This window comes from Varanus komodoensis, unplaced genomic scaffold (genome assembly GCF_004798865.1).
Source record: "Varanus komodoensis strain SLA01 unplaced genomic scaffold, ASM479886v1 scaffold36, whole genome shotgun sequence".
NCBI lineage: Eukaryota > Metazoa > Chordata > Lepidosauria > Squamata > Varanidae > Varanus > Varanus komodoensis.
The window spans coordinates 8,308,218-8,332,288 of record NW_025335873.1 but is presented as its reverse complement, the minus strand read 5'-3'; the positions used below and the strand labels follow the sequence as shown (position 1 = coordinate 8,332,288).

The 24,071-nt window shown below is 46.9% G+C and overlaps 1 protein-coding gene across 1 annotated transcript in view; it reads left to right on the top strand.

Annotated features, from left to right (window-relative positions):
* Positions 1 to 816: 816 nt before the first annotated feature.
* DNM1 (dynamin 1) overlaps positions 817 to 24,071 on the top strand; it is an 86,053-nt gene continuing 62,798 nt past the window's right edge. The window contains exon 1 of the mRNA XM_044440119.1: positions 817 to 1,079. Coding sequence (XP_044296054.1) covers positions 919 to 1,079 — 161 coding nt within the window. The 5' untranslated portion in view covers positions 817 to 918. The remainder of the gene's footprint in view (positions 1,080 to 24,071) is intronic.

Below are 24,071 nucleotides of genomic sequence, written 5' to 3'. Positions count from 1 at the left end.
TGGTTTTACAATCAAAGCACAGATTTTACATGCTGGTTAAGAAATCTCAGCTTTTGGTGGGCAGGGGTGGGATAGCTGTGGTTGTTTGTCAAGTTTCTAGTCCTTCGTGCTGCTCGTTTTAAGACAGGCTCGAAAGACTACAGGCAGCATTTGGTGGCATTTCCAAAAATGGGGACTGGTAGTGGCAGCTTGAACAGAATTTCCAAACACCACACTGGTTGCAGTGCAGAAGAGGAAAAGCAACACCAGGGGAGTTGCGTTGCCTTCGGCAAGTGCCCGACCGAGTCCACCTCTGGCACGAGACATGGCAAGAAACTTTTAATGGAACGGGATGGACACACTCCTGGTGATCCCATGTGGACCCATGGCCCAACTGGAGATCACCCAGGGAGAAAAAGGTGGGGTGCCCATATAAAAAACCAATCAATCACTCTCAAGCGCGGGGCCCCATAAATCCATGGAGTCCCGAAATTCCCCGTCGGGGTTTGCAGGATGGGAAGGGAATGGAATAGGGCAGGAACTACATCTCCCATGAAGCTCTCCGAGCCGGCGGCGGCTCTCGGCTGCCCCGTAGCGGCAGGTGCGGGCGAAGCGCGCGCTCCCAGTCCGGCTGGCAACCAGGTGGCTGGCGGAGCTCCTGCAGCCGGCAGTCGCAGGGGGCAGCGCGCTGCAGAGACGCGAAGGCAGGGGACCGGGGACCAGGGCGCGGGGCAGGGAAGGGAAAGGAGCACCCCGGACCCCCGCCGCTGGGAAGGGTGGTCGGGAGGCCCGCCGCCGCAGGTACGCAGGGACCCACACCCATGACAGCTGGGGTGGGGCGGGGGGCCGCAGCGCAGCCGTCGATCGCTTAGACTGAAAGCCCCCGCGGAGCTTTCCGATCCGGAGAGGTGAGATCCACCCGCCACCTCCTCTGCAGCCATGGGGAACCGAGGGATGGAGGACCTGATCCCCTTGGTCAACCGGCTCCAAGATGCCTTCGCCGCCATCGGCCAGAACGCCAACCTGGACCTGCCCCAGATCGCCGTGGTTGGGGGGCAGAGCGCCGGCAAGAGCTCCGTCCTGGAGAATTTCGTGGGCAGGTAAGACGGGGGTCCTGCTGCGCTGCCTCCCCTGGGCGATTTTTCCGCCTTTATTAACAGACTTTGGTGATGATTACCGCGATTAGGATGCTGCCGGAAACCAGATGTCCGGGGGCGCTCCCCCCTCCCCTAGCCTGGCCGCGGGCACGAGGGAAGGGGGCTGCTTTAGACCGTCCAGGAAGGGGGCAGCAGGCTGCCATCTTCCTGTGCCCCTCCGCAGGGGCTCCCGAGCCTTGAGCCCGCCTGGCCAACAAACCCCGGGAAGCCGCCGTGACGGGCAGACGACCTGTCCTGCGCCGTCACCTCCATTGGGAGGAGAGGCGGTCCCACCAAAATCGTATTTACATATTAGTGTGTGCGCGCCCGCGCGCCCGCGCATATGTGGATGTGTGTGTCTGTGTGCCCGCACATGTATGTGTCTGGACGGACGAGGTCTCTGGGTGGGGATACAACGCTAGGCTCAGATTTGGAAAGGAAAGGCCGTAATGCTGAGCTGGATGCCCGCTCGGGGTTTCTTCCTGCAGATTTAGGGGGAGGGAGGGGGGAGGTGAGCCAGGCTAGGACGCGTGTGCGTGTGTCAACGCGGGAGGGGGGCGGCGGGAGGGCCCCCCCGCGCTGCCTCTCGCAGTGCGTGCACGGAGCCGGGCTGGCTGCGGGAAGCGCGCGGTTTCCCCGTGGCCGCAGCGCGGCAGATTTAGCGAGCGGGTCTAATCCTAACGCGTTATTTGGGGGCGGAAGGCGGAGGGGGCGGGAAGAAGCTCAGGACGGGAAGGCTGAGCGCTCCCGGGGCTGAGCCGGGCAGCGAGCGAGGCTCCTCTCCCTCTCGTCCTCCCCTCTTTCGTTGCGTTGCCAAACGACAATTGCTGGTGGGGGCGGAGTAGTAAGTGAAGAAGGGAAGGGCGGGGGGAGCGCGGCGCCTTGGATCTCCAAGGGCTCCGGCGAGCCCCACAAAAGGCTCCCCCCGTTATGTAATCTCAAGGGAGTCGCAATGTACCGGGGAGCGGACTCTTGCTCCTCGGCGCTTTGGGCTGCGGGGATCTTCCCCCGCGGCGCCTCCCCACTGCCAAGCGGCGCAAGGGATGCGTCGACAGGCGTCTGCCACGTTTTGATTTCTCGGGGCGCTTGTGCAAGGGGGGCGGCTGCGAAATCGGGGCCCAGCGCAGCCCTCCTGCGGGCGGCATCCGGATGCGGACCGCGCGGAGAAAGGCACTGGGGACGTCCGCTAGCGAGATGCTCTTTACGGACGGTGCCCCGCGCCCCCTCCCGCTCCCGCTCCCCCTCCCCGCCCCCGGAAGAGGAGTGTGCGTTATGCGTGTGTGAGCCTTGCCTCGGACCCGGTCCAGCAAGGTGAGACGGCAGGGAAAGCCGGGGGGCGAGCGCAGCGCGTCCTTTGCGCGCCCAGCGCTGCCCGCTTCCGTGGAGGACCGGCTGCTGCTACCTGGCAACCACAAGATGGAGGGATGCTGCCTAGGTCGGGCGGCGCTTGGGCACCTTAGCTGCTCTCTCCGCGAGGAGCCCCGAGCTGTGTGCAGGGCATTTGTTGCGGGGGGAGAGGTCAGCCTTTCAAGCGCCTCCCCTCGGTGACCGCAGGGCGCTCAGGGCGCTTTCCCTTCATGTGACCTTCAAGAAGAAGGACCCCCCCCCCGCCCCGCCGCGCGCATGCACGCACAGGCACACGAATAGCAGTCGGTCTTGAGAGTCGCCTGTGCAGACGCTGCTTGGGGGAGAGCAGTTCTGGGGGGCACCCGCGGCCCGCTGAGGCTTCGTTGTGTAACCGCCATCAACAATGGGCAGGGCAGGTGATTTCCCCGCAGGAAAGGAGGAAGGCGACTCTGCAGGATGCGCGACAGGGAGAGAGTGGATTTAACTCCCACGAGCCACTTACATTTCGTGTTGGGCTTCGCAGCAAAGCAGATCTTGGCAATGTTATTCTCCTGGAAAGGGTCTAAAATGGCCACCTTCACCTCCACTCTGGATCTGATCTGTCGGACAGAGCTGAGGAATTCCACGCCGGATCAGGCAGCTTTGCCGGTTAGGAGCCTCGGCCGAGCTGTATGGCGGATCGCAGTCCCTGCTCCGGAGGGCAAACTCCTCAGCTCTGGCAGGGAAGAAACAAAGCAGCAGGAAAGCCTATTCATGGGGTGCATGCAGCCCAGACCCCCTTTCCAAATTGCCCCCCCACCTCCCCACAGCTGTAATTTCTTGCTTCATTCATGACATTTCAGGGGACGGGGGGATCTGATGGTTATAGGAGGAATCCACTATCTGGAAGCACCTATTGTCTAAAACAAATCATGGCTTGTGTAAAACACATAACAAAAAATACTGTTGTTGTATCAGCTGATAAAGGAGGTGAACTGCAGAAAAAATGCAACAGCTGGTTCTTTCTTACCTCACTGTACTATGGCCTGATTAAAAAACAAACAGAATTCATTTGGTTCTTCTGCCATTCATGCAAAGGCTGAAAAGAAGTTGATGGATCCTCCCTGTTTCTAAACCAAAATCCAAAAACAAGGGACGATGAGGCTGCTAGGGGTGGTAGGATTGGTCTTCACCAACTGGGAGTTACGGGAGTTGTGGTCCAAGAAATCTGAAGCGCATGAGAGTAGGGAGGCTTCTTCTAAGCGATTGCCCCGAATTCTGAATGCCAAAAGGCAAGGCACCTCCAGAGCTATGGAGGTTCTGTTCAGGCCACAGTAGGGAGGGAAGGCTGGTCCTGCTGTTGAACCTCGGGCCATCATGGCTTGCCTGGGCCAGTCTCTTAAAGGGGAGCAGAAGGAATGTCCTCTTTCTTCTCCTGTCCCCAAGAGGAAGCGTTTCAGATGACTCAAAAGCTTGCACAACTTTGTCGAGTTTGAGTTGGTCCTAATAAAGACGTACATTTTGATTTTCATTCTTTTATGCTATTTTCCTATTCATGTTTAGACAGGAGAAGTCCTATAACTCCTCGGCAGGTGCAAGACATTTTTCTGTCTAAACACATGTATAATCGCACGCTTACTGGCTCTTGGAAAACAGAAGGGGCATGTGATCAGGCATTGTGGGCTGTTGTTATTTACTTGGCAGTTAAACTTCCTGGTGGAGGCAGGTTTCCCAAGTGCTGTAATTTTCTGATGGCCTTTTCCCTGAGGAGGGTGCAACTTCCCTGGGTTCGCTTCAGTTGCCTCTATAGTAGCAGATAGTATTTGTGGTGATAAATGGTTGCCAGGCTTGCAAAATCTATATTGTTTTAGACTAGAATCCTGAAATCTGCCAGGTACAAAACAGTGGTTCAGGAAGATGCACAAAGAATGGCAGAATAAGGGTGTCTCTGAGCATGTGCTGAAACCTGGAATGGGTTTCCAGCATCAGCACTGGAGCACACTCACACACACTTTCCTACATACCTCCCCACTCTTCTTTCTAGCTTTTAAGCCACCCGATTTAATAGTAAGAGATAGCTTTGTTGTTACTCTGATGCTCTTGAGTGTTAGAAACCCTTGGGATTCACTGGAGATCTACCTGTAGGCTGATCTTGCTCTAGATCGTCTAACCTACCTTCTGCCCATCTTGCTTTATAGAATTGCAGGGGGCAGCTTTGCCACTAGATCCTTTCGTGGCTACAGCACTTGGGATTCCATCCGAAAGGGCCAAAATCGCTGGTATTCTGCCAAAAGCACCACAGTGATTAATTTAGATTGGCTCTCAGTAGCAGCTCTGGGGAATCAAAGGGCCAAACATTGCTTGCAAGGAACCTAAATTTAACACTTTAGCTGCTCAGTAGCTGCTGCGAATGCCATTTTTGGTGAAGAGGGGTTAAAAATATATCAAAAATATTTGGGGGCATCGGGAGCCATGTGCAAACCCACAGCTCATTTGCTGCCTACCCCTGCTTTAGGTAACAAGGGAGAGTTGAACACCTGCTAAGAGGAACAGTTCAACCCTTCCAGAGAAATTACCATAGAAAATGGGATCCAGGTGTGAAAGTAAATGGCTGCCTCTTGCTTTGAGTTGCTGCTGGAGGGCTAGGAGGTTCAGACCCTGGAATAATGACCATGGAATTTGTCCTATCCTGAAAAAGGTACTGATATTTAGCCATGTTTAGCACTGCATGGGCTCGAAGGATGACACGTTGTCATCACGTTGATGAGCCTTCATTTTGAATGTCGGCTTGTATTTTCCTGGCTTAAAATCTAGATCTGAATTTTCATGTTGTATGTACCACTGGTCTGCCACTTTTGAATACAAAGAAGTGCAAAATATCCATGATACAACTGTAGGCACATTTCAAGAGAAAAAAAAAAAAGCCCTACAATTCCCAGCAAGCATGGCTGTGAGTGGCAGGAATTGTTTCCCTTCCAAATGTGCACACAGTTGTGCCTTGATGCTGTGTGGATCAGTTCGGTTTCATACAGGATCAGAACCTGGCAAAAAATTAAACTCTCCTGGTCGCCTTAATGCCCTGATCATATCCCCTTCCATTTCAACAGTAAAAGCTATGCTTCTTTCACACCCACAGCAGAGCAGGCACCTTGGGAGCAAAATATTGACTTCACAGCCTTCCCCTATTCCAGTCAACCCTTGAGTTCTTCCAGGGAGGCATTATTGCCGATTCTACAGCCAGCAAAGCTTCCCAAGGAACACCACAAAAGCAGGCCTGCCCTTGGGCACACTCTGCCACATGTTGTTTGAGAGAAGAAAAGTGTGGCAAGCTCTAAATGTCTCTTAAAAGATACTTGCTTTCCCTTCTTTGTAACAGATTATGATGCTACTTTGTTTTGTGATTGTCTTGCTCTAATGTTCTTAAGCATTGTTTTTCTTGTAGTTCTCTTTTTATGTTGTTTTCATATGGTGTCCTCTATTTATTGGGAAATGCTTGGGGATTTTAGGATATTGACCAGTATAAAAGTAGCAGGAATAACCAGATGTTGGACTGACAAAATTCTTTGTTCATGGTGTAATCCTCAGACAGAAAGAAGCCCTGCACCTCCCTGTATGTCCCAGCCAGTCATGCAGAGTGGCCAGAGACAGCCTTCCCCATCCTGGCACCCTCCAGATGCTTTGGACTACAACTCCCATCAGTCCCAACTAGCACAGTTGAAATGATGGGAGCTGAAATGAAATGCAAACATTTGGAGGGGACCGGATTGGGAAAGGCCTCTCTCACCAGCCAGTGGCCCAAACTGAAGGAATTAAACCCGCAGGGAGTTTTATTTTGGCAGGTCTGCCCTGGAATTAGCTTTCCCGGATCGCTGGATTCCTAAGACCTGAAGGATTGTAGGCTGTGGTGGTTAGCAAGTACCCAGTTTTGCAATCACTGCCTTTTCCAGTGCACTAACTCAGGGAATGAACTAAGCCTCACAAGGTGTGGTGCTATGCACAGCCCGCCTGAAATCACCTCTCTTTTGGTGACATGAGGACATTGTCTGTCGCTAGAGACAATACTTGCTCATTTGTAGTTTGCATATTGAAGTGACTGGCTAGAAATGGGATGCAACAGCTCAAGTAGAAAGCAAGCCAGAAGCTGGGAACCCTGCAGTGCCACGCATGTGGGGCTAAGTCGAGCACTAAATCCTCTTGGTCTCCCCACATTCCTTAAGAAAGAATCGCACTTGCTATTACAGCTGAACATGTGTTTAGCACCCAGAACAGCTCAGAGGCAACCAAAGTCTATGACAGGTTTGTTAAGCTCAGTTTTCCTCCTCACTGTACACACTCCTTTTATGCACTTGAGTATTTCTCTTCCAGTATTGTCTGATTGTTCTAAACAAAAAAGCCAGCATGAATTCTGTGAAAAGTACTTTACTTCAAGTAATGGTGGGAGTCCCAAAATGGAGGAGGTGGGAAGGACCTGTCAGAGAGTGAGGTCTTTGGGCCCTTCTTTTCACCTACATTCTGGCTCAGTTGTAAGGCTTAATTTTGTTTTAGAAGGAAGGTCTGCTGATAATTACAATGTTTTGCTCTATCCTTTTTTTGACTCTGAGGCCACAGAAGGCTCTGAGGCCACTGAAACTAAGGAAAACATTGAACAACAAAAATAAGAGGAAGTAAGAGGAAGTAAGAGGGGGGAAGTGGGATATAAATGCAATGTAATAGCAATGAAAGTTGCTGGCTGGAAGAGGAAGTGGAGGAGAAGGGGCTGCCTCTGAGGTTCAGCTCCCAATGTTGCACGTGCGAGGTGGCACTAGTGAAAACGTTGGTTAAAGCCAAATGGGGGAACCTCAGGTCTAGGGAAAGCAGCCCCAGGTCTCCTGAGTCTCAGCCATGCCAGTCTCTCAAATGAAGATATCAAGCAGCCAGCTGAGCTTTCCACGGGGCTTTCTTCTGTCCACAGCCATCTGCATCTGAGGAAAGTGAATGGCACACCTTGGATGCTAGATTGGCAGTCAAGTTCTGTTGGACACAGTTCGATGCCGTATGGTTTCCTTAGCTTGTTGGCTCCAAGTGTATCACACTAGCTTAGAACATGTCCAGTCTGGCAGTGCCAGAACGGATACGAGCCCCCTCCCCACAGAGAGGGGAATGGCCACTTCTGTGGCCTCCTGGGGGAGTGCCTTGCGAGTACGCAGCTGCAAGGTGCTTTGTACACACCTTCAGCAGACACTGCAAAACCATCCTGTTTTCCTCTGTGGGGGTCGCCTTCTGCAGGCGTGTTCTCAAGAGGGCACTCCTGCCCCATGTTCGACTGCATCTTGCCTCATCCCCAGCCAGCATGGTCAGAGATGGGCACTGGGGAAGGCCCCTGCAAGGGATTAAAATGGCTTGTGACCTTCTTAGACCGAGTGGCCCAACAGAAGCCATCAGATCATGGTGCGTGGGATACTCGGCGCTCAGGTTCTGGCTGAGGAAGTCCCTGTGCAAGTTAATAAACTGGGAAAGATGATGCTCTTATTTTCTTAACTGCAGGGACGAAATTCGTCATGCTGTGTTGAGCAGAGAATTCATTTCTTGACTGCAGTCAAACCTGTCTCTGCTCCTCCCTGAAACAGACGTTTTGCTAGGATCTGAAGGGTTGTGGGATGGCACTGGTGAACTAGAGCACTAAGAGGGACAGATGAGGCTCTTGATGTTAATCTCTTGCAGTATAAAAGCTTCACGTACATGCAGATGCCACATCCTTAAAGAAAATTTCCTTCTGCAATGAGAAAGTGTGGAACTGCCTTCCACACAGTGAACCACATTGGAATAACCAACCTTTGGCTTGCTGTCCCATGATTACATTTCCGACTGAAATGGAAAAGGGGATAACTTGGTGTGTCATTTTTTCCTTTCCCCCTTTCCCCACTACCAGTGATGCAAAACATTGTAATGCTGGGAGAGGGTGCAGGGAGGGAGCCTGATTTCTGTGTGTTCATGGTCACTTTTTCTGTGCAGTGTGATGGGAGTCGTAGTCTTTGCAATTGGACTACAGGAATCTGGATGCCAGATTAAACTATACTGGAAAACAAGTCTGAAGCCAGGATATAGGTGGCAGATACGGACATTGTCCATATACATGTGAGGGCTCAAATATTCTCCTTCTTTAAAAAGGGGAAAATGAGTGGGGGACATTTTGAGAATCCAGTCACCACATGCCTGGCTAGCCTTCCCTAGTTTGTTACCAAATGAAACCTGGTGCAAAAGACATGCAGTTAGAATTAAAGAACGCCAAGTCCAAGGATTTGTTTTGAGTAGCAAAACTGAATGGAGCTTGTGGTCCTTCTGAATGTAAAATCCACTCCTGAACCCTGAGATATAGAATTTAGGGAGGCAGGAGAGAGGAGAAAAAGAGGCATTTTGTTGCTGGTGTGGTCAAGCCACGAGGAGAGAGAAATCCTTGTCAACCTACAGCCAAGAGATCTACCAGTCGATCTGCTTTCTGCTGCCTGCTGCTCTAGCCACAAAGAGGGAACTCTTCTGCCATTCTGGGGATGAACCTGTCTCTGAAAGAGGTTGTGCTCTGTCACTGCACCTGTCTCCGGTAGGTGAGCTTGCAGGATCAGACCTGAAAATGATGTAATTCTGCACACTGCCTCCATCTGCATGGAAAGAGAGACAGGACTGCTGCCAGGCTGCAAGGGCCCTTTCTGCACCTTGAGCCTCTGCAGTTTCAGATGCAATTAAGATCATCCTGCTGTGACAAAGCCATTGTTACCCTTGGAAACAGCATCTCTCGCTTAGGTACCTCTAGCCTCGTCAAAGCCTGAGCCTGGAAAAGTACGCAGCACTTTTTGAGCATCGCAGCTGCAGCAGTGGCTCTGGCGGCCAATGGTTCTTACTTTGCATTTTAGAGGAGACTAGTTTGATCGTGGCCTGTCTCAACACACAGAATACATTAAGCCCCATTAGCAGCACAGCTCCGTTAGTGACAGCTCAACATGATGAGTCACGGTCAGGTGGTTTTCCACTCGCTGCTGATTGGTCCTGGCGGTCTAGCATTGCAGTTCCAGATGTTTGGACTACAGATCCAGTTCCTATCCTCCAACTGCAGCTCTTCCTTGGCGGGGCCACTGGTGCACTCGATCCCCTTTGCTGACAAGGTCCTTTGTCTGTTTTCCTCCATATCCCTTTTCTTATCCAGCCATCAGAACGGCAACAGTGCTCTAACCATCTGCATTTCTTCGCCTGCAAGCGAAGGTCAGCTCTTTAGCAATGCCTCCCCACACCAGCCTGCTCCGATCTGTATTGCAACATACAGCACAATTAAGGCAACAATGCCGGATCAGCCTGGAAGAGGCACTCTGAAAAGGACAACCACTTTCACTGCTTGGAAGTCAAATGGGCTTTGCCCAATTTTCTTGCAGGATTTTTTTCTTTTTGAGGTGGTGCTGGTGGCCAGGACACATTTAAGATATGATTTTTGAAGCCTATTTAAATAGGAAGGCCATGTAGGAGGTGATGTGTCCTGTTTTACAGAGCACAGTCCCCTCTTTGAAGAGCTGTCAGAGGAGGCAGCAGGCATCCTCTATGTAAAATTATCCAGTCCAAGTTCAGTTTAAATAGAAATAAGGGAGATTAGGAAACTTGAAGCTGCTCGCTCTGTTTTCCTCTTCCTTCTCCCCAATTCTCTTCTTGATTATTGCAATCCATAGTTTGCTGAATGTCCAAATCAGGAAAACCATGGTTTGGATAGACTGAAATTTGTTTCCCAAATAGGATTTGGGATCACCGTTTGAACTGGCTTTCCAGTTTTGATTTGAAGGCAAGTTCATGTTCCAACCCAGCAGAAATCCCTGTAATTTGTTCAGTGCCTTTCAAGATGCTTCCACTGTCTTCATTTCTTTTGGCAACAACCTCGTACTGCAGTAGTTACTAGCAGAAGGGGAGGGACCGTCGCTTATGCAGAAGTCCCTGGTTCATTCCTGGCATGAAGGGCAAGTAAATAACTCCTGGGGAGTCACTGCTGCCCTTGGTGTGTCAACAACACTGACTTAGATGGAACAAGGATTAACTCTGGAGAAGCCAGTTCCAGCGTTCCTAGTTAAATATGCACTTGTTCGAAACCCTGAGAAATAAAACCTCGCCATATTTTTAGAGGAAGGGCTGTTACTTGGCAGAGGGCACCTCTGCATGCCAGAAAGTCCAAGCTGTGACATTTCCACGGAAAGGCTCCTTCCAGAAAACCCAGGGAGCCATTGCAGCAAGTCACTGTGAGCAATACTGGGCTAGCTGGGCCATGGCCTCTCTTGTTATAAGACACATTCCCATGCAGGTGGTGCTGAAAGGCAATGTCGGGAGTGGTTCTGGCCCATGATTCAAAACCATCAGGACAGAATATTACTTTATTTTTAGGTGAAGTGCAACAGCTCAGTATTGGAGACCTTGTTTTGTATGCAGAAGGGGCTTGGTCCAGCCGCAGCATGTCCTGGTACGTCTTGGGAATGGCAGCTTTCTGTGTTCCTGGTTTCCTTGTCTCCATGCTGGCTGTCTGGCTATATATACCCAGAGGTGCTTCTATTAAAAAAACACAATCAGCTTAAAGAAATAGGCAGAGATTACCAAAGAGATCACAGCAGCCTGTGCGCGAGAGAAGGCATATCCATTAGGATATGACCTCACTTGCACCATGGAAGACTGGAGATGTTTGATCGGGAAAAGGGTCGTATCCTCTTGTCTGAGACAGGAGGTTTGGGTTGCATTCAATTGGCATTACTATGGAAGCTGCTGAGGTGTTGTTATTGTTTTCCATTTCCTTTCCTGGTAATATGAATCAAAAACCTGGACTGGCTTGCATGTATGCATGTATACTCTGTGAAAACAAAGAACTCTTCTGCATTAATGGCATGAATGCAAATTGCATGGGAGAGAGGGGTTTTGTTTTGTTTTGTTTAGCGGAAAAAGCTCTGGGCAGCTTTTGCAGGGCCAGTGGTTTTTGTGACAGAGATTACTGGACTTACAAAATCTTAGTGGTAAAAAGCCTGAGCAAAAGGCTGGCTGTACACTCACATGAGGCTTTACAGGAGTCTTCATCACCCATCCATAGTATGCATGAGTGGAAGGAGGTACCTTTCCAAGGAAGGGATGGAAATGAAACATCAATAATTTAAGTTATGCAAATGACACCATACTATTGGCAGAACTCAGCAATGAATTGTGCTGACTCCTGGTGAAAGAAGAAAGTGCAAAAGCTTTCAATGCAGCTGAATTTTATGAAAACAAAAACCATGACTGCAGAAGAATGACAAAAAAATCACTGTTAGCAATTAAGAAATTGACATTGTGAAAGATTTTATATACCTCAGATCAGTCATCAGCTCAAATCAAGACCACAGCCAAGAAATTCAAACACGACCGAGACTTGGAAGGACAGCAATGAAGGAACTACAAAATATCATCAAGTATAAGGATGTTTCTCTGGAGACCAAGGCCAAGATCATTTCACACCACTGCATTCCCAGTCACTGTGTGAAGGCTGAACCAGGAAGAAAGCTGACAGGAAGGACATTGATGTATTTGAAACATGGTGCTGGAGAAGAGCTTTTTGAATATTCTGGACGGACAGAGAGACAAACAAGTGGGTCCTAGATCAAATCGCACCAGAACTTTCCCTAGAAGCAAAATGACAAAACTGAGGCTGTCATACTTTGGCCACATGATGAGAAGGCAAAACTCCCTGGAGAAGACCATCATGCAAGGGAAAGCGGAATGCAGAAGACGAAAAGGAAGACCAGATATGGGATGGATGGAATTGGCTGTCATGGATAGAGCATTTTAGAGAGTTTTCATACATATTGTTTGTATAAGTCAGATTTGACTTTGCAGCACATAGCAACAACAAGACAGTATGCATGGATTTTTCTCTACTATAGAAATATTGAGACATCAGACGGCCGGGTTTCATGGTTTGGCCTAGAATTTCAGGGGCTTAAGCTCCTCCTTAGCATGGCTGGCTCCAGATTTTGGAAGGCCTGGTGCCAGTGATCCTTCACAGGCTGCTTCCCCCAGTGAGTCTTCCTTCTCACTGCCATTGTGACCAACTGCTCCTGCGCCTCATCTTCTTCTTTCTTTGCTTGACAGGCAGAGAGGCAGGAGTAAACTGGCAGCAGTATCCACTTCTCTGTCTTACTACCACTCTTGTCTAGCCAGAGAAAGAGACAGGTGGCAAGCAGATTGCAGTGGTGGCAAGTATTTTCAGAAATGGAATGCTTTGGTTTGAAAATTCCTGAGGTGTTCTGCTCCATAATCTGCAAATATTCTTGAAAAAGATGCAACTTCCAATCAAAGAGGGTGGATTTGTTCTCTCAACTTTCTTCATACCATCTGGAGTATTTGTTGAGTTGTACTCAGTTTTAGTCTTTTCTACTTAAATTAGATTTTGCTCCCTGGTCTGCTCCGAAGTGTTCATTTTTGGATGCTTTTCCCAGGTGGAGAGCAGTGGCATATATTTTCACATCAATTGCAGTTTAACATATTTTCACATGCAAAATTAACTTTATGGGGAAATCCGGATGTTAAAATGGTTATTTGGCAGACCTAGACAAACAGGATAATTTTTACCTTGGATCAGCGTTTCAGCACAGATGATAATGTTATGCCATTCTCTGCCTTGCACACTAAATATAAATGGCCAATCTACGGCTATAGGGTAATACTTGCAACGGAAGCATTTGTCATGATCTGGGTTTGGTCCTGCCACTTTTACAGCTTCAGAGGTACCTGTGTTATTGGAAGTATTGATTCGGGCTGAAAAATTACATCTGCTTATAATTCCTGTTTATACATATTTAATATTGGTGGATATTAATACCCAGAGTCTCAAACAAGAATGAAATAATGAACCAGAACATTTTTTATTATTATTATTATGGAGTGCCTCATTATTTCACAAGGTATTATGGGTCTCAGGCTAGGCGTAAATCAGCAAAAATGGATGTTTCATGTATATTGGATGCCACAATGTCTTTTGATACAGCTTGATTAAATTGCTCAGTTGTTGGAGGTCCTTGCTGCTAGTTCCTCTCTTTGCCATATATTTTGACAATGCCCAATGGCAGCTTCTTTTTGGGAAGAGGTAATAATTAGGATAAATTTTGTGATGAAACTTCCTTAATATTCAAGGATGCATGGGTTTTTTGAAGTATCTACCCATCTCTTGGAATCAAATACAAGGTTAATGTAAATGGGTTTTCTGTGCCCTTTTGACTAATATTTCAGGTTTGGAACACCAGATCTTTGTAGATCCATGGCTGCCTTTGATATCAGCTATGTTCTTCAGGACTCTGGTGGAAGGACTAAAAATTCTGGATGAGGATCCAGAAGCAAGGGGTGCAGGATTCTCTGCTCTTTAAACTATCCCCTCCTTTTTTCAGGCTTCTTTGCAGCACCCAAATTAGGGTATATTCTAAAATAATATCTGGGGTCTGTAGCAAGTGTTGCAGGCTATCCTGTCTTCCCAAAGCTGTCCAAAGAGGGCTCCTGTTCGGGATTCCAGGACCCATTCTCTCCAAGAAGGACATGCTGCTCCACCCTCATCTTTGCTGCCAGAGTTCAATTTTTCTTTTCCAGCAGTCAGTCCATTATGGGACTAAGAATACGCTGAGACAGCCTTTTGGCTTCTCTGTGGCCCCATTTTGGCTATACTCTTGGCAGCAGTCATTCCTTGGCTGTGTTCACACATGACAAGGCTATTTTTACCCTTGGTGTGTTGTTGTGTTGTCTGAACCCAGGCATGGTATTTTACAGGGGTTAAAAACTGCCTTATTTTTGGTTGGACTACTCCTCAGTCTACACCAGAGTTCCCTAAGTTCATGCTTTGCAACCAGCGCACCTTAGTAGTTGGGGATGATGGGAATTGTTGCCCAAACATTCTCAGTTCAGGGAAGGTCGGCAGTGACCCTCCAGGGTCTCAACCCTGTGTAGAAGTGTTGGGACTCAAACTATGGACCCTCTATGTGCAAATCAAAAGTTAATTAATTAATATTTACATATGATAATTTTCTAGTCAAGGTTGTTATTATTCAATAATATTGTATTTCATAATGTTATATTATGTAAGCTGTCCTGAGTACTTCCACGGAAGGACGGGATATAAATGCTGTAAATAAATAAAAATAAATAGGGTTTGCACAAGAACCACTGATTAATTCACAGTCATAATCACAGAGTATTGATTTTACATGGTCCTTGTGATTTCTTTCCTGCTGTAATTCATGTGGTTGGAATATTATTACATTGGTAAAATTAACAATTCAGCACACATGCATAAATCAGTCCCGGGAGATAGGGTGGAGAAAATATTTTGTTTAAACTCAAACTTGGCTTGGGTGGACTCTGCTCAGAAGCATGTGAGCAAATGCTAAGTTGCCTAGGCAGAAAACCCATAAACAGATAACACACACACACATGGAAAGCACACACACAGACACACCATGTATGCATTTTCCGTTGACTAGGCACGTTAGTATTTGCTCACATGCTTCTAATCCATCCACTTTCAGTTTAATCAAAATATTTTCCCTACCCAATCTCTTTGGACTGATTTAAGGTGCTTGTGTGTGCATGCGTGCCCACACACGTGTGTGTGTGTGTGTGTGTGCGCGTGTGGGTGCAAATGCTACTGTCAAATCCCAGTTTAAGGACTTTGAGACTTTTTGCCTCAGGGTCTTCCGCTTCTTCAAATGTGAAGGGAATCTGGGTAGATTTCCTTTGTTTTGCCATCTGAAGAAAATGGGATGTCCAGAGCACTCCTGCTTAAGATTAAGTTCTGCTTTAGCATAGCATTTGCAGATGTGGAAGGATGAACTATTTGGATGGGATGTCCTTCTGTAGGAAGCAAGGGGGAAACAGCAGCCGGGCTGTTCAAGCAGCTGGGGTGTCAGACTTTCCTGTGGTGAAATTTTACAGTTTGAACTCCTGAACTTTTCAGCTAAAAAAGTCAGCATAGTTACCAGGACCTGTGTACACATAAAAGTGCATTCTCAGTTAATCATTTAGTGGCTATCTTGAAGTGGTCACAGCACTGCTTTGAGCTGGTCACTGACACTGACTGACCTATCCCAAGCATCCATTAAGAATCGCAGGGAAGGAGTTGTGGAAGAGATATTTGCTACTTGCTTCCATATTTGCCCTCCTGCCCCCTGAGATCGGCAGCAGAGGCCCTCCTTCGGGAACCCTCTGTGAAAGACATTAGGAGACTAAGTACCCAGAGGAGGGCCTTCTCTGCGGTGGCGCCCCGTCTATGGAATGCGCTCCCCAGAGAGGCCCGCCTGGCGCCGTCGTTATTTGTTTTTCGGTGCCAGACCAAGACCTTTTGATTTAAACAATATTTTAACAACTGTTAATATTATTTATTGGTTTTAATTTTACAGCCAGGGTGAATCTGGATTTTATGTGCACTATTTATATGGTTTATTAATGTATTGTATGGAAGCCGTCACGAGGCTTATGCGAATGGGACGGCATACAAAAACTGCAAACAAACAAACAAGCAAACACTGCTCAGAGGAAGACAGCATCAAGTGCTCTCCAATGTATGTTTAGGCCAGTCCTCTACTACCCAGTGTGGCTGGCTGGAGAAGGCGGAGAACGCTAGGAGTAGAAGGTGGTTTTTCCTATCTAAATATACAAAGGATTGCACCTAAATATTACAAGTAGACTCTGTTACAAAATGTTACAGCATGACGTGCTGCCATTCAGGATTCCAGCCACTTGGTTCAGTTCTCCCTCTTTCCCCCTTTTTCCTCTCGCCGTTGGTCAGTATTCTGGGCCCTTTTTGCTCCATCCTCATTGAACAGTTTTGGGAGGCTTCCTATCTATTATGGCATTTTAGAACGTTTTTGTTTGTATTCCTGCAATTCTTGGAACTCCACGTCTTGCCAACTCATCCCTCTTGTATGTGGGAAGTGCCATTTTGGCTATGTAAATAGTGGCGGTAACAGCCATCAAACAGAAGGACAGTGAAAAGTAAGACCAACCAGTATCAGTCATGTGGAAAGCGGGCACCCCTGTATAAACATCATATCTCTTAACATTTTACTGATTATTGTTATTACTTAATGTTTATACCCTACATTTCTTCACCTTATAAGAAGAGGTATAAAGAAGAGGTGTCTCCATTTTTTGTTTTAACATTTTTTAAAGTGGCATTTGAATTGGCTCTGTCAGAGGAGACCTGACAGCTGAGCATACATAACTCTCCACAGGAAAGGTTTAGGATTCCTGATGCAGAAAATGGCCTTCCTCCAGCAGTCGGACCCCTGCCCTGCCTCCCCTTTCCTTCCAGTGAAATCTCACTGTAGCTGTTGCCTGTTGCCAGAGGCAGGTGGTCGCACAAGCATCCTACTGTCTTGTTGTCATGGAAACAGGTGATTACAAGAGTGTGGCAGGAAAGCAGGAAGGAAACGGTCCGGGTTGGGCTGTTGCAGTGTACTGGGGGATGGGGCTGCTAACAGAAGACTGCATCCATCCCTAACATTGGTGCCCATGGCTCATGAGATTCAGCACTTTTTAAGAACAGAATCATGGAAATGGGGCAACCCTCAGCATCTTCTCTGGAACCAACTCTGTTGCAATCAGTGGGGCTTACGCCCGCCCTCTAGTGCAGCTTTGAAATGTGTTGGACCGCAGCTCCCATAATCTCCAGTCAGCATAGCCGGTGGTCATGTCAGCTGGGAGCAATGCATTTGTAGGCTGCTCTAATGAGTGTGTTTAAGGTTCTAGCCTAGGGTGCAACCTTGTGAATATATGGACAGCAAAGAGTCCTGCAAGAAGCATGCTGCCAGACCCACTGTGTCAATGTAATTGGCACTTCTTTGCCTCTTCTTGCTCACCAGACGCTCGTTCTCAATTCTGCCTTTGGGCTTTTGATTTGCTTGCCGAAGTGCCTTTCTAAATTGCTGCAATGTCAGTTAGAGGTGGCTTCGGGGTTTTTGAAAATTGGTGTTTAATAAGTACCCAACAAAACGTGTGCTCTTCTTCATGAATGGGATGAAGAATTTGAGATTTTACAAAACTGAATGTGGGAGGAACGGAAAGTGACAGATTCATCTCTCCTTCCAGGCAGAGGCATTTGCATGCCTTGCTCTTCAGAGTCTTGCTTCGAATCACTGTGCGCCCAGCCATGTCTGAGACCCTGAGTGCAGTTGCTGCCACCGCCTTGATTTTTTGGCAAACTCCTCTCCTTAGGAGCTGTGCAGAAGGCAGGAAGGCAGTGGCTGGGGCAGCACAGCCCTGTAGGCAGTTTTTGTCGGATTTGGGGGTGGGTTCACAGCTATTTCTCACTGTGTGCTTTCCTGGGTTTGGACGACGTGGGAAGGGTCATTAGACAGATTGTGCAGTGTGCAACTGATGTGTGTCTGAAAGGGAAGAAAAGCCACAGTGGTTTTTTGCCCTGCCAGCCTCTCGCCCTTGGTGACTGTGTGAACCTGGTCAGTGTGTTTCCCCTGAAAGGGGAAACTTTATTATGAGAATAATTTTGGAATCTGGAAGTAAGCAAAACTGACAGGTTTATCCATGCCTAATCTATGTTTTCCTTCCTGCTCCTAGGAAGGTTTTCATTCATGAATTCCTTGCCACCGCTTTTTAATACTGAAATGGTATGAAGAAGCCTGTTACATCACTGACAAAATAAAATATGTCGGTCCTTGGGTTTTTAAAAAGAAAGCTTGCTTTCATATCCACTCTATGTTCCATTCTGCTTTATTTCTGTACTATCCACAAAAGATTATGTAATACAGTATAAAACAGCCTTCTCTAATCTGGTGCCCTTCAGCTGTGTTGGAATGCAACTTCCACCATAGGCCACAGTGACTGGGAATGATGGGAGTTGCAGTCCCACATATCTGGAGGACATCAGATTGGAGAAGGCTGGCAAAAGGTGATATAAAATAAATTAGTTACATGTGGCTTAATCTTTACACAAAAGTTTTTCTCTGGAAATTATTAGAAAAGAAGCTACTTCACTGTATGTAACACATTAATCTCCTGTTCATAGATTTGTTCTGATCAACAGAAGGGGAGGTAAAGTTAAAGCTGGGAATATATTAAATCTTAGAATGGAACTCTGATGTCTCCAGCTGAAAGATCTTTCAGAAAAATGATAGAGTCCCTTTTGTTTCCCTTGGAATCTCTGTCCTTGGTTTATGTTAATTCATCTTTTAATTTACTCATGGTAGGGAATTTTCCTAAAATTTTAAAGAAATAGTTGATATAATGGGTTGAGTCCAGATTTAATCAAGCTTAGGATAGACCTTGAAATCAATGGGTGAGCTTCTCATGACTAATCTGTGTACACTGCCTGATTTATGTCTACATCAAACTTTTCTTTCTTTGGAAAACTGCTATAGAATCTCCAACAGAAAGTTGGTATACAAATCTTTAAAACCAGCCATGGGGCATCTTCTGCCTGTGGGCCTAATCCAACCAGCAGTAGAAATATCTCTTGTGTCTGAACAGCCTTGTAAGAGAAGAGGAATATATTTTAAATGTCATCATTTTAAAAAATACTGGCATTTACCCTCTTTACCTGGCAGCTGTTAATCTTTTAACCTGAATCCACCAAGGAAGAAAGTTCAACACATTGCTGGTGCACATCCCTGAAGGGTATGTCTTGCTGCTCTCCCCAGCCAAACATTGGTGTTGCCAGCCACCCGGCTTCTCCTTGTTCCAGACACCCGCCGTTTCATCTGCCCTTTTCAAGCTTTCAGCAATAGGGAAAGGAGGTGCTGCCATGTCCCCTAAGTTTCGTCTTTATTCCTCTGGAAGGGAGTGTCGATTGGAGAGGCAAGGAAATGGGCATGAGGAGAAGGACGGGGCCCCACTCACATAGGATGCCCATGGAGAGCATCTTGCCCTCTCAGATGTGGAGCCAGCACCACTCATGGGAGGGTGCTTTGAGTCGTGATTTATCATGGGCTGCAGCCTTCCACGAGGCAGGGGGTCACTTCAGGATAATGCTTCAGCGGGGACGAGCCAGACATCTCTGCAGAGCAGCAGCGGCTGCTTTGTAGCTTTTCAAACTGAATTATGTTTCTATTTAAGTTCAGCTCCACACAGGGATGTTGTCCATGCGGTATGGGAGAGGGATGCAGCACAGTGCAGGTCACGGCTGCCCTTATAAGCCTGATGCAGTTCAGCTGGGAACCTTAGGGCAAGTTCTGGTTTGTCACTTGCGGAGGCATAAGTCAAGAGTAGTGAAACGCCTTTCCGCGGGGAGCCATTCCAGGTTAATATCTGGGAAGAAGACGTAACTTCAGATGAGTGCAGAAATTAGGTGTTGCTGCTGTTATTGGAGATAATGGATGATCATGATCATCTGGCATAAGACCAGTTTGGCTGGTATAAAGCAATCCTTCATGAAAGTGAACAGTATCAATGGCTACTAGTTCTGATTGCATAATCAGAGAATAGGAAAGCTGGAAGGGGCCAGTCAGATCATCCGGCGCAACCTCCTGCTGTGTGCAAGACTCCAAGCTCAAGCATCCCTCGCTGAGGGCTGTCCAGCTGCATCTTGAATGCTTCCTCTGTGGAAGAGCCCACAACCTCCTGGGGTAACTGGTTCCATTGTCATACTGCTCTAACAGTCTGGACATTTTTCTAATTGTATGCTAGATGACATCTGCAATGTCAGAGATGATGTGCCTGGGTACACCAGTGACTGGGGAACATGGATGAGAGGGTGTCATTGCACTCATGTCCTGCTTGTGGCTTTCCTGTGGGCAGCTGTCGGGCTGTTGCAAGAACAGAAACCTGGACTCGATGGCTCTTCATAGGTTCTTATGTCAAGATCTTCATTGTATGCTGGATTTTGAAAACCTGGAAGAAGTATATATAACATATTTAGACTGGAATGTTGGGTGCCAATTCAGTGTATGTTCATGTTCATATATAAATTTTGAAATGAGATGGTCCATGGGGATCGCTCCCCGGTCTGGGCCAAGACAGTTTGCTGCCTGAGGTGATGGAAAGGAAGGCATCCCTCCCCATTCCATGCACAAAAGCCAAGCACACTCGCAGTCCCAATTACTTTGGCACTGGCGACGTGACTGTGTCTTCCATTGCTCCAAGGGTGGCAATGCTTTACTGCTGCCTTGAGTCAACTGCCTAACCCTGCTGCCAAGCACAAGTATAAAGGAGGGGGTGTGTGTGTCCTATTTTAGCAAGGGCAGGCATCCATTTAAAGGTCTCCTCTATGTGAGAGAGTATCTAGCCCAAGTGTGGGGCCTTGACATTGCTCATCCACAACTAATAACCAACTGGACAGTCCACTGAAAAGCAGCCCACCATGATGCAAAGCACCAGTCATTACAATCAATGTTGGAGGCCTTTCTCCGGCCACCCTATGTCAGTCCTGGTCTGTCTCCTCCATGAGTTCTCCAGGATCTCATGGTCCTGGTCCTCAGAATCCATTAATCAGACTGAATCTGGGAACTTTCATATAAAATTGTGACTCTTTAGCCCACAGACAAGCGCTTCTTCCTGTTCCCAAAATTTTATTCAAATTTTTATTTTGAATTTATTTTAAATAGAAATGAATGCCAGCTGTTGCAGTATGGTACATTTGCTCTTTTCTTTGCTTCTTCCCACATAGTTTGCTGAAAAGAATTCTTGCTTTAAAAAACCCTCACATTATCCAGATACCCTTCAAGTTCCTGGGTTGCACGTTTGTATCTTGCCATCTTTTATATTTCAGGTCACTACTAGAGCCATTTAGAGCTTCTGTATAGAGAATATAAATTCTGGATTGTTGTGTCTTGTTTATCTTCCCTTCTTGCATGTCCAAACTGGCATTTGTAAGTGGCTTTTGTCTAGTATTATTTCAAACACCATTTGGACTATTGTGGTTGAAAATAATAAGTGCATTCACAGTCTATCAACGTATCTTGACCAGGATTGTACAATGCGGTGGATCCATACACAGAAAGTACCATTGTCTTTCAGTTGTGTCAATAGTTAGCATAGTGCACACTCCAAATGATGCAGGCAACAATGGGATCCGAATAGTGTGAAAACCCAGGACAAAATACGATAATTTTGGCCTTAGGTTTTATCTTGCTTTCATTTTGTAGTGTTAAAATTACATATTTAACCGCATTGTACTTTAGGGTTGTAAAACAGCTGCAGTATAAAAATAATCAGGGTTTTTTTCAGTCATAGTGTTTCCACTTTATAAATCCTAATTCCTGGAGGTCAACGATGGAGGAAGTAATAATGGGAAAACGGAGCCGATTCAGGTTGGTTTCCTCAGTCAGCAAATGCTGAAGGTCAGCCATTATGTTAGCATGTTAATTTACTATTAAATTTATATTCCACGACCATTAGTTCCATAGGACTCTCTAGGTAGATTACAAAATAAGAAGAGTGAAACAACAAAATAAAATCTCTTATACCAATATAGTAACAATTTAAATAATAGTATACCAATAAGACAACAAGATAAACAAAAACAACAATATACACCCTGAACAACAATATACAGCTGAGAGTTAGGATGTGAGAAATTAAAACAAGATATGTTAAAATTCAGGGATGATATAAAACTTAATTCGATTAAAATTTATACAAAATAAAATTGGTTATTAAAATACCTGGAAAATAATGTTGTTTTTGCTTGGTGCCAAAAAGATTGTAATAACCGCGCCTGCTTTCAGGAGGCTATTCCACAACCACTGAGAAGGCCTCTCTTCTGTTCGCCATCTTCCTTGCCTCCTTCAGAAATTTTATTTGTTTGTTTGTTTGTTTATTTATTTATTAGGGTTCTATCCCACCTTTTTTTTCTTACAAAGGACTTCCATCATTCTCCTCCTCCTGTTCTCACTCTTCTCCTCACAACAACGACCCTGTGAGGTAGGCCAGGCTGAGCGTCTGTGACTGGCCCTAAGTCACCCAGCTGGCTCCAGACCCACACTCTAGTTTATTTATTTAAAATGTTTTAATACCATCCCCTACTGAGGTCTTGGGATGGTTTGACAGTAAGGCAGAATAAAACAAAATAAAACCCGGCGTCCTAATTGAGTTCTCTTCACCTCACCACACTGGCTCTCATTTTGCCTGCCGTGAGGCCCGTCATGCAACCCCTGAGCTTATCCTGCTGCCTTCAGGGGTGATTTAAGATGCTGCCCCATAACTAGAATTGAAGTAAAGCGTCTACCATGTTGTGTTGCTTCTTTATGTGGCAGGAGCAGGACGGCGGCCATCTTGGTGGCCACCATCTTGGCCGTCGTCTTTACTTTTACCTCAGGCAGCAACACATATTGGGTTTGCCCTGCCTGAGGCAGAGGCCAAAACCGAGCCAGGCCCCTCGTCTCCCATTCCTCATGCAGAAGCTGACTGGACTGGAAGCTGAATCTCAGGGACTCTTTCCCCTTTTGTATCACTGTTTGTAAATTTTTATAAATAAGTGAAAGTTCATATGACATCCGTATGAGCGACAGGGCAGCATTTGCCGCCTCACCTGAGTAGGCCGTGTGGGACACACAGCTCAGTCCTCCGGCTGTCGCTTGAAAAAAGAATAAAAATCACACAAATCCCTCCCCACAGAAAACATGCAAGGGACGCCATTTCTGGCTCTCTCCCCTCATTTGCACTGAAATAACAGTCAGGTGCTGGTCAGGTTGGCGTCTGTCTGTGGAACCATGGGGGCGCCATGTTGTCCTCCACCTCAGACGGCAAAATGTCTTGGCCCATCCCTGTGGCTTTGCGAACGTGCCTCTTCTCCCTTGATTTTTATGCTTCTTCATAGCCGGCTGCTAAATATTGAGATTTTACTCTCTGTTGTTTTAACATCCTGCCTCAGGAGTCTTGGACTTGGAAAAATATTTGAGGGACACTGAGGCGCCTGTAATAGGCAGCATGGCTGGGGCTTCGAAATCCCTAGCCAGCCACAAAGTCATCCTGATCCCTCCACTTCTGCTGCACTATTCTCACAGCTTCAGAAGACATCGGTTTCTTTATTTTTCCTTCCCTTTGGCTTAAGCAAGGTTCGAAATAGGCAAGGTGGGGGTTTCTGTGCTTCTTGTCCTGAGGCAAAATTTGAAATTTGAATTAAGGCAACTGAATACCTCAGATATCCCATACTGCTGTCTTCAACAATGAGACTAAAGGCATATTTCTTCTGACATGCCTTCCCAGATTAGTTCCTTGGTTGTTTGTTTGCTACATTTGTATACTGCCCTCTGGCCATTTACAATTATTAAAAACATAAACACCATCCCTGAAGTAGTAAAAAACAGTAGAAACAATATATTCATAAGATAGTATAAAACAACCAAGGGAACAGCCCATAACCATGGGACAATAATCAGGCATGACAGAAATTTAAAATCATATTTAAAATTGGCTCAGCGATGAGACACATAGACTAACCATGACAATATTTGGAGAAGCAAAAAGCTTTCACCTGGTGCCAAAAAGGTATCAGGGATGGCGCCAGGTATGCCTCTCTAGAGACCATTTTGCAGAAATGGGATGCCACTACTGAAAAGGCTCTTATCCTGGTTGCAACCCACTTACATCTTTTTGGGGGGCTTCCCTGAGAAGCACCTCAACAGGGTTGGGTAAGAACATATGGGACCAAGTGTTCCTTCAGATAACCTGGCC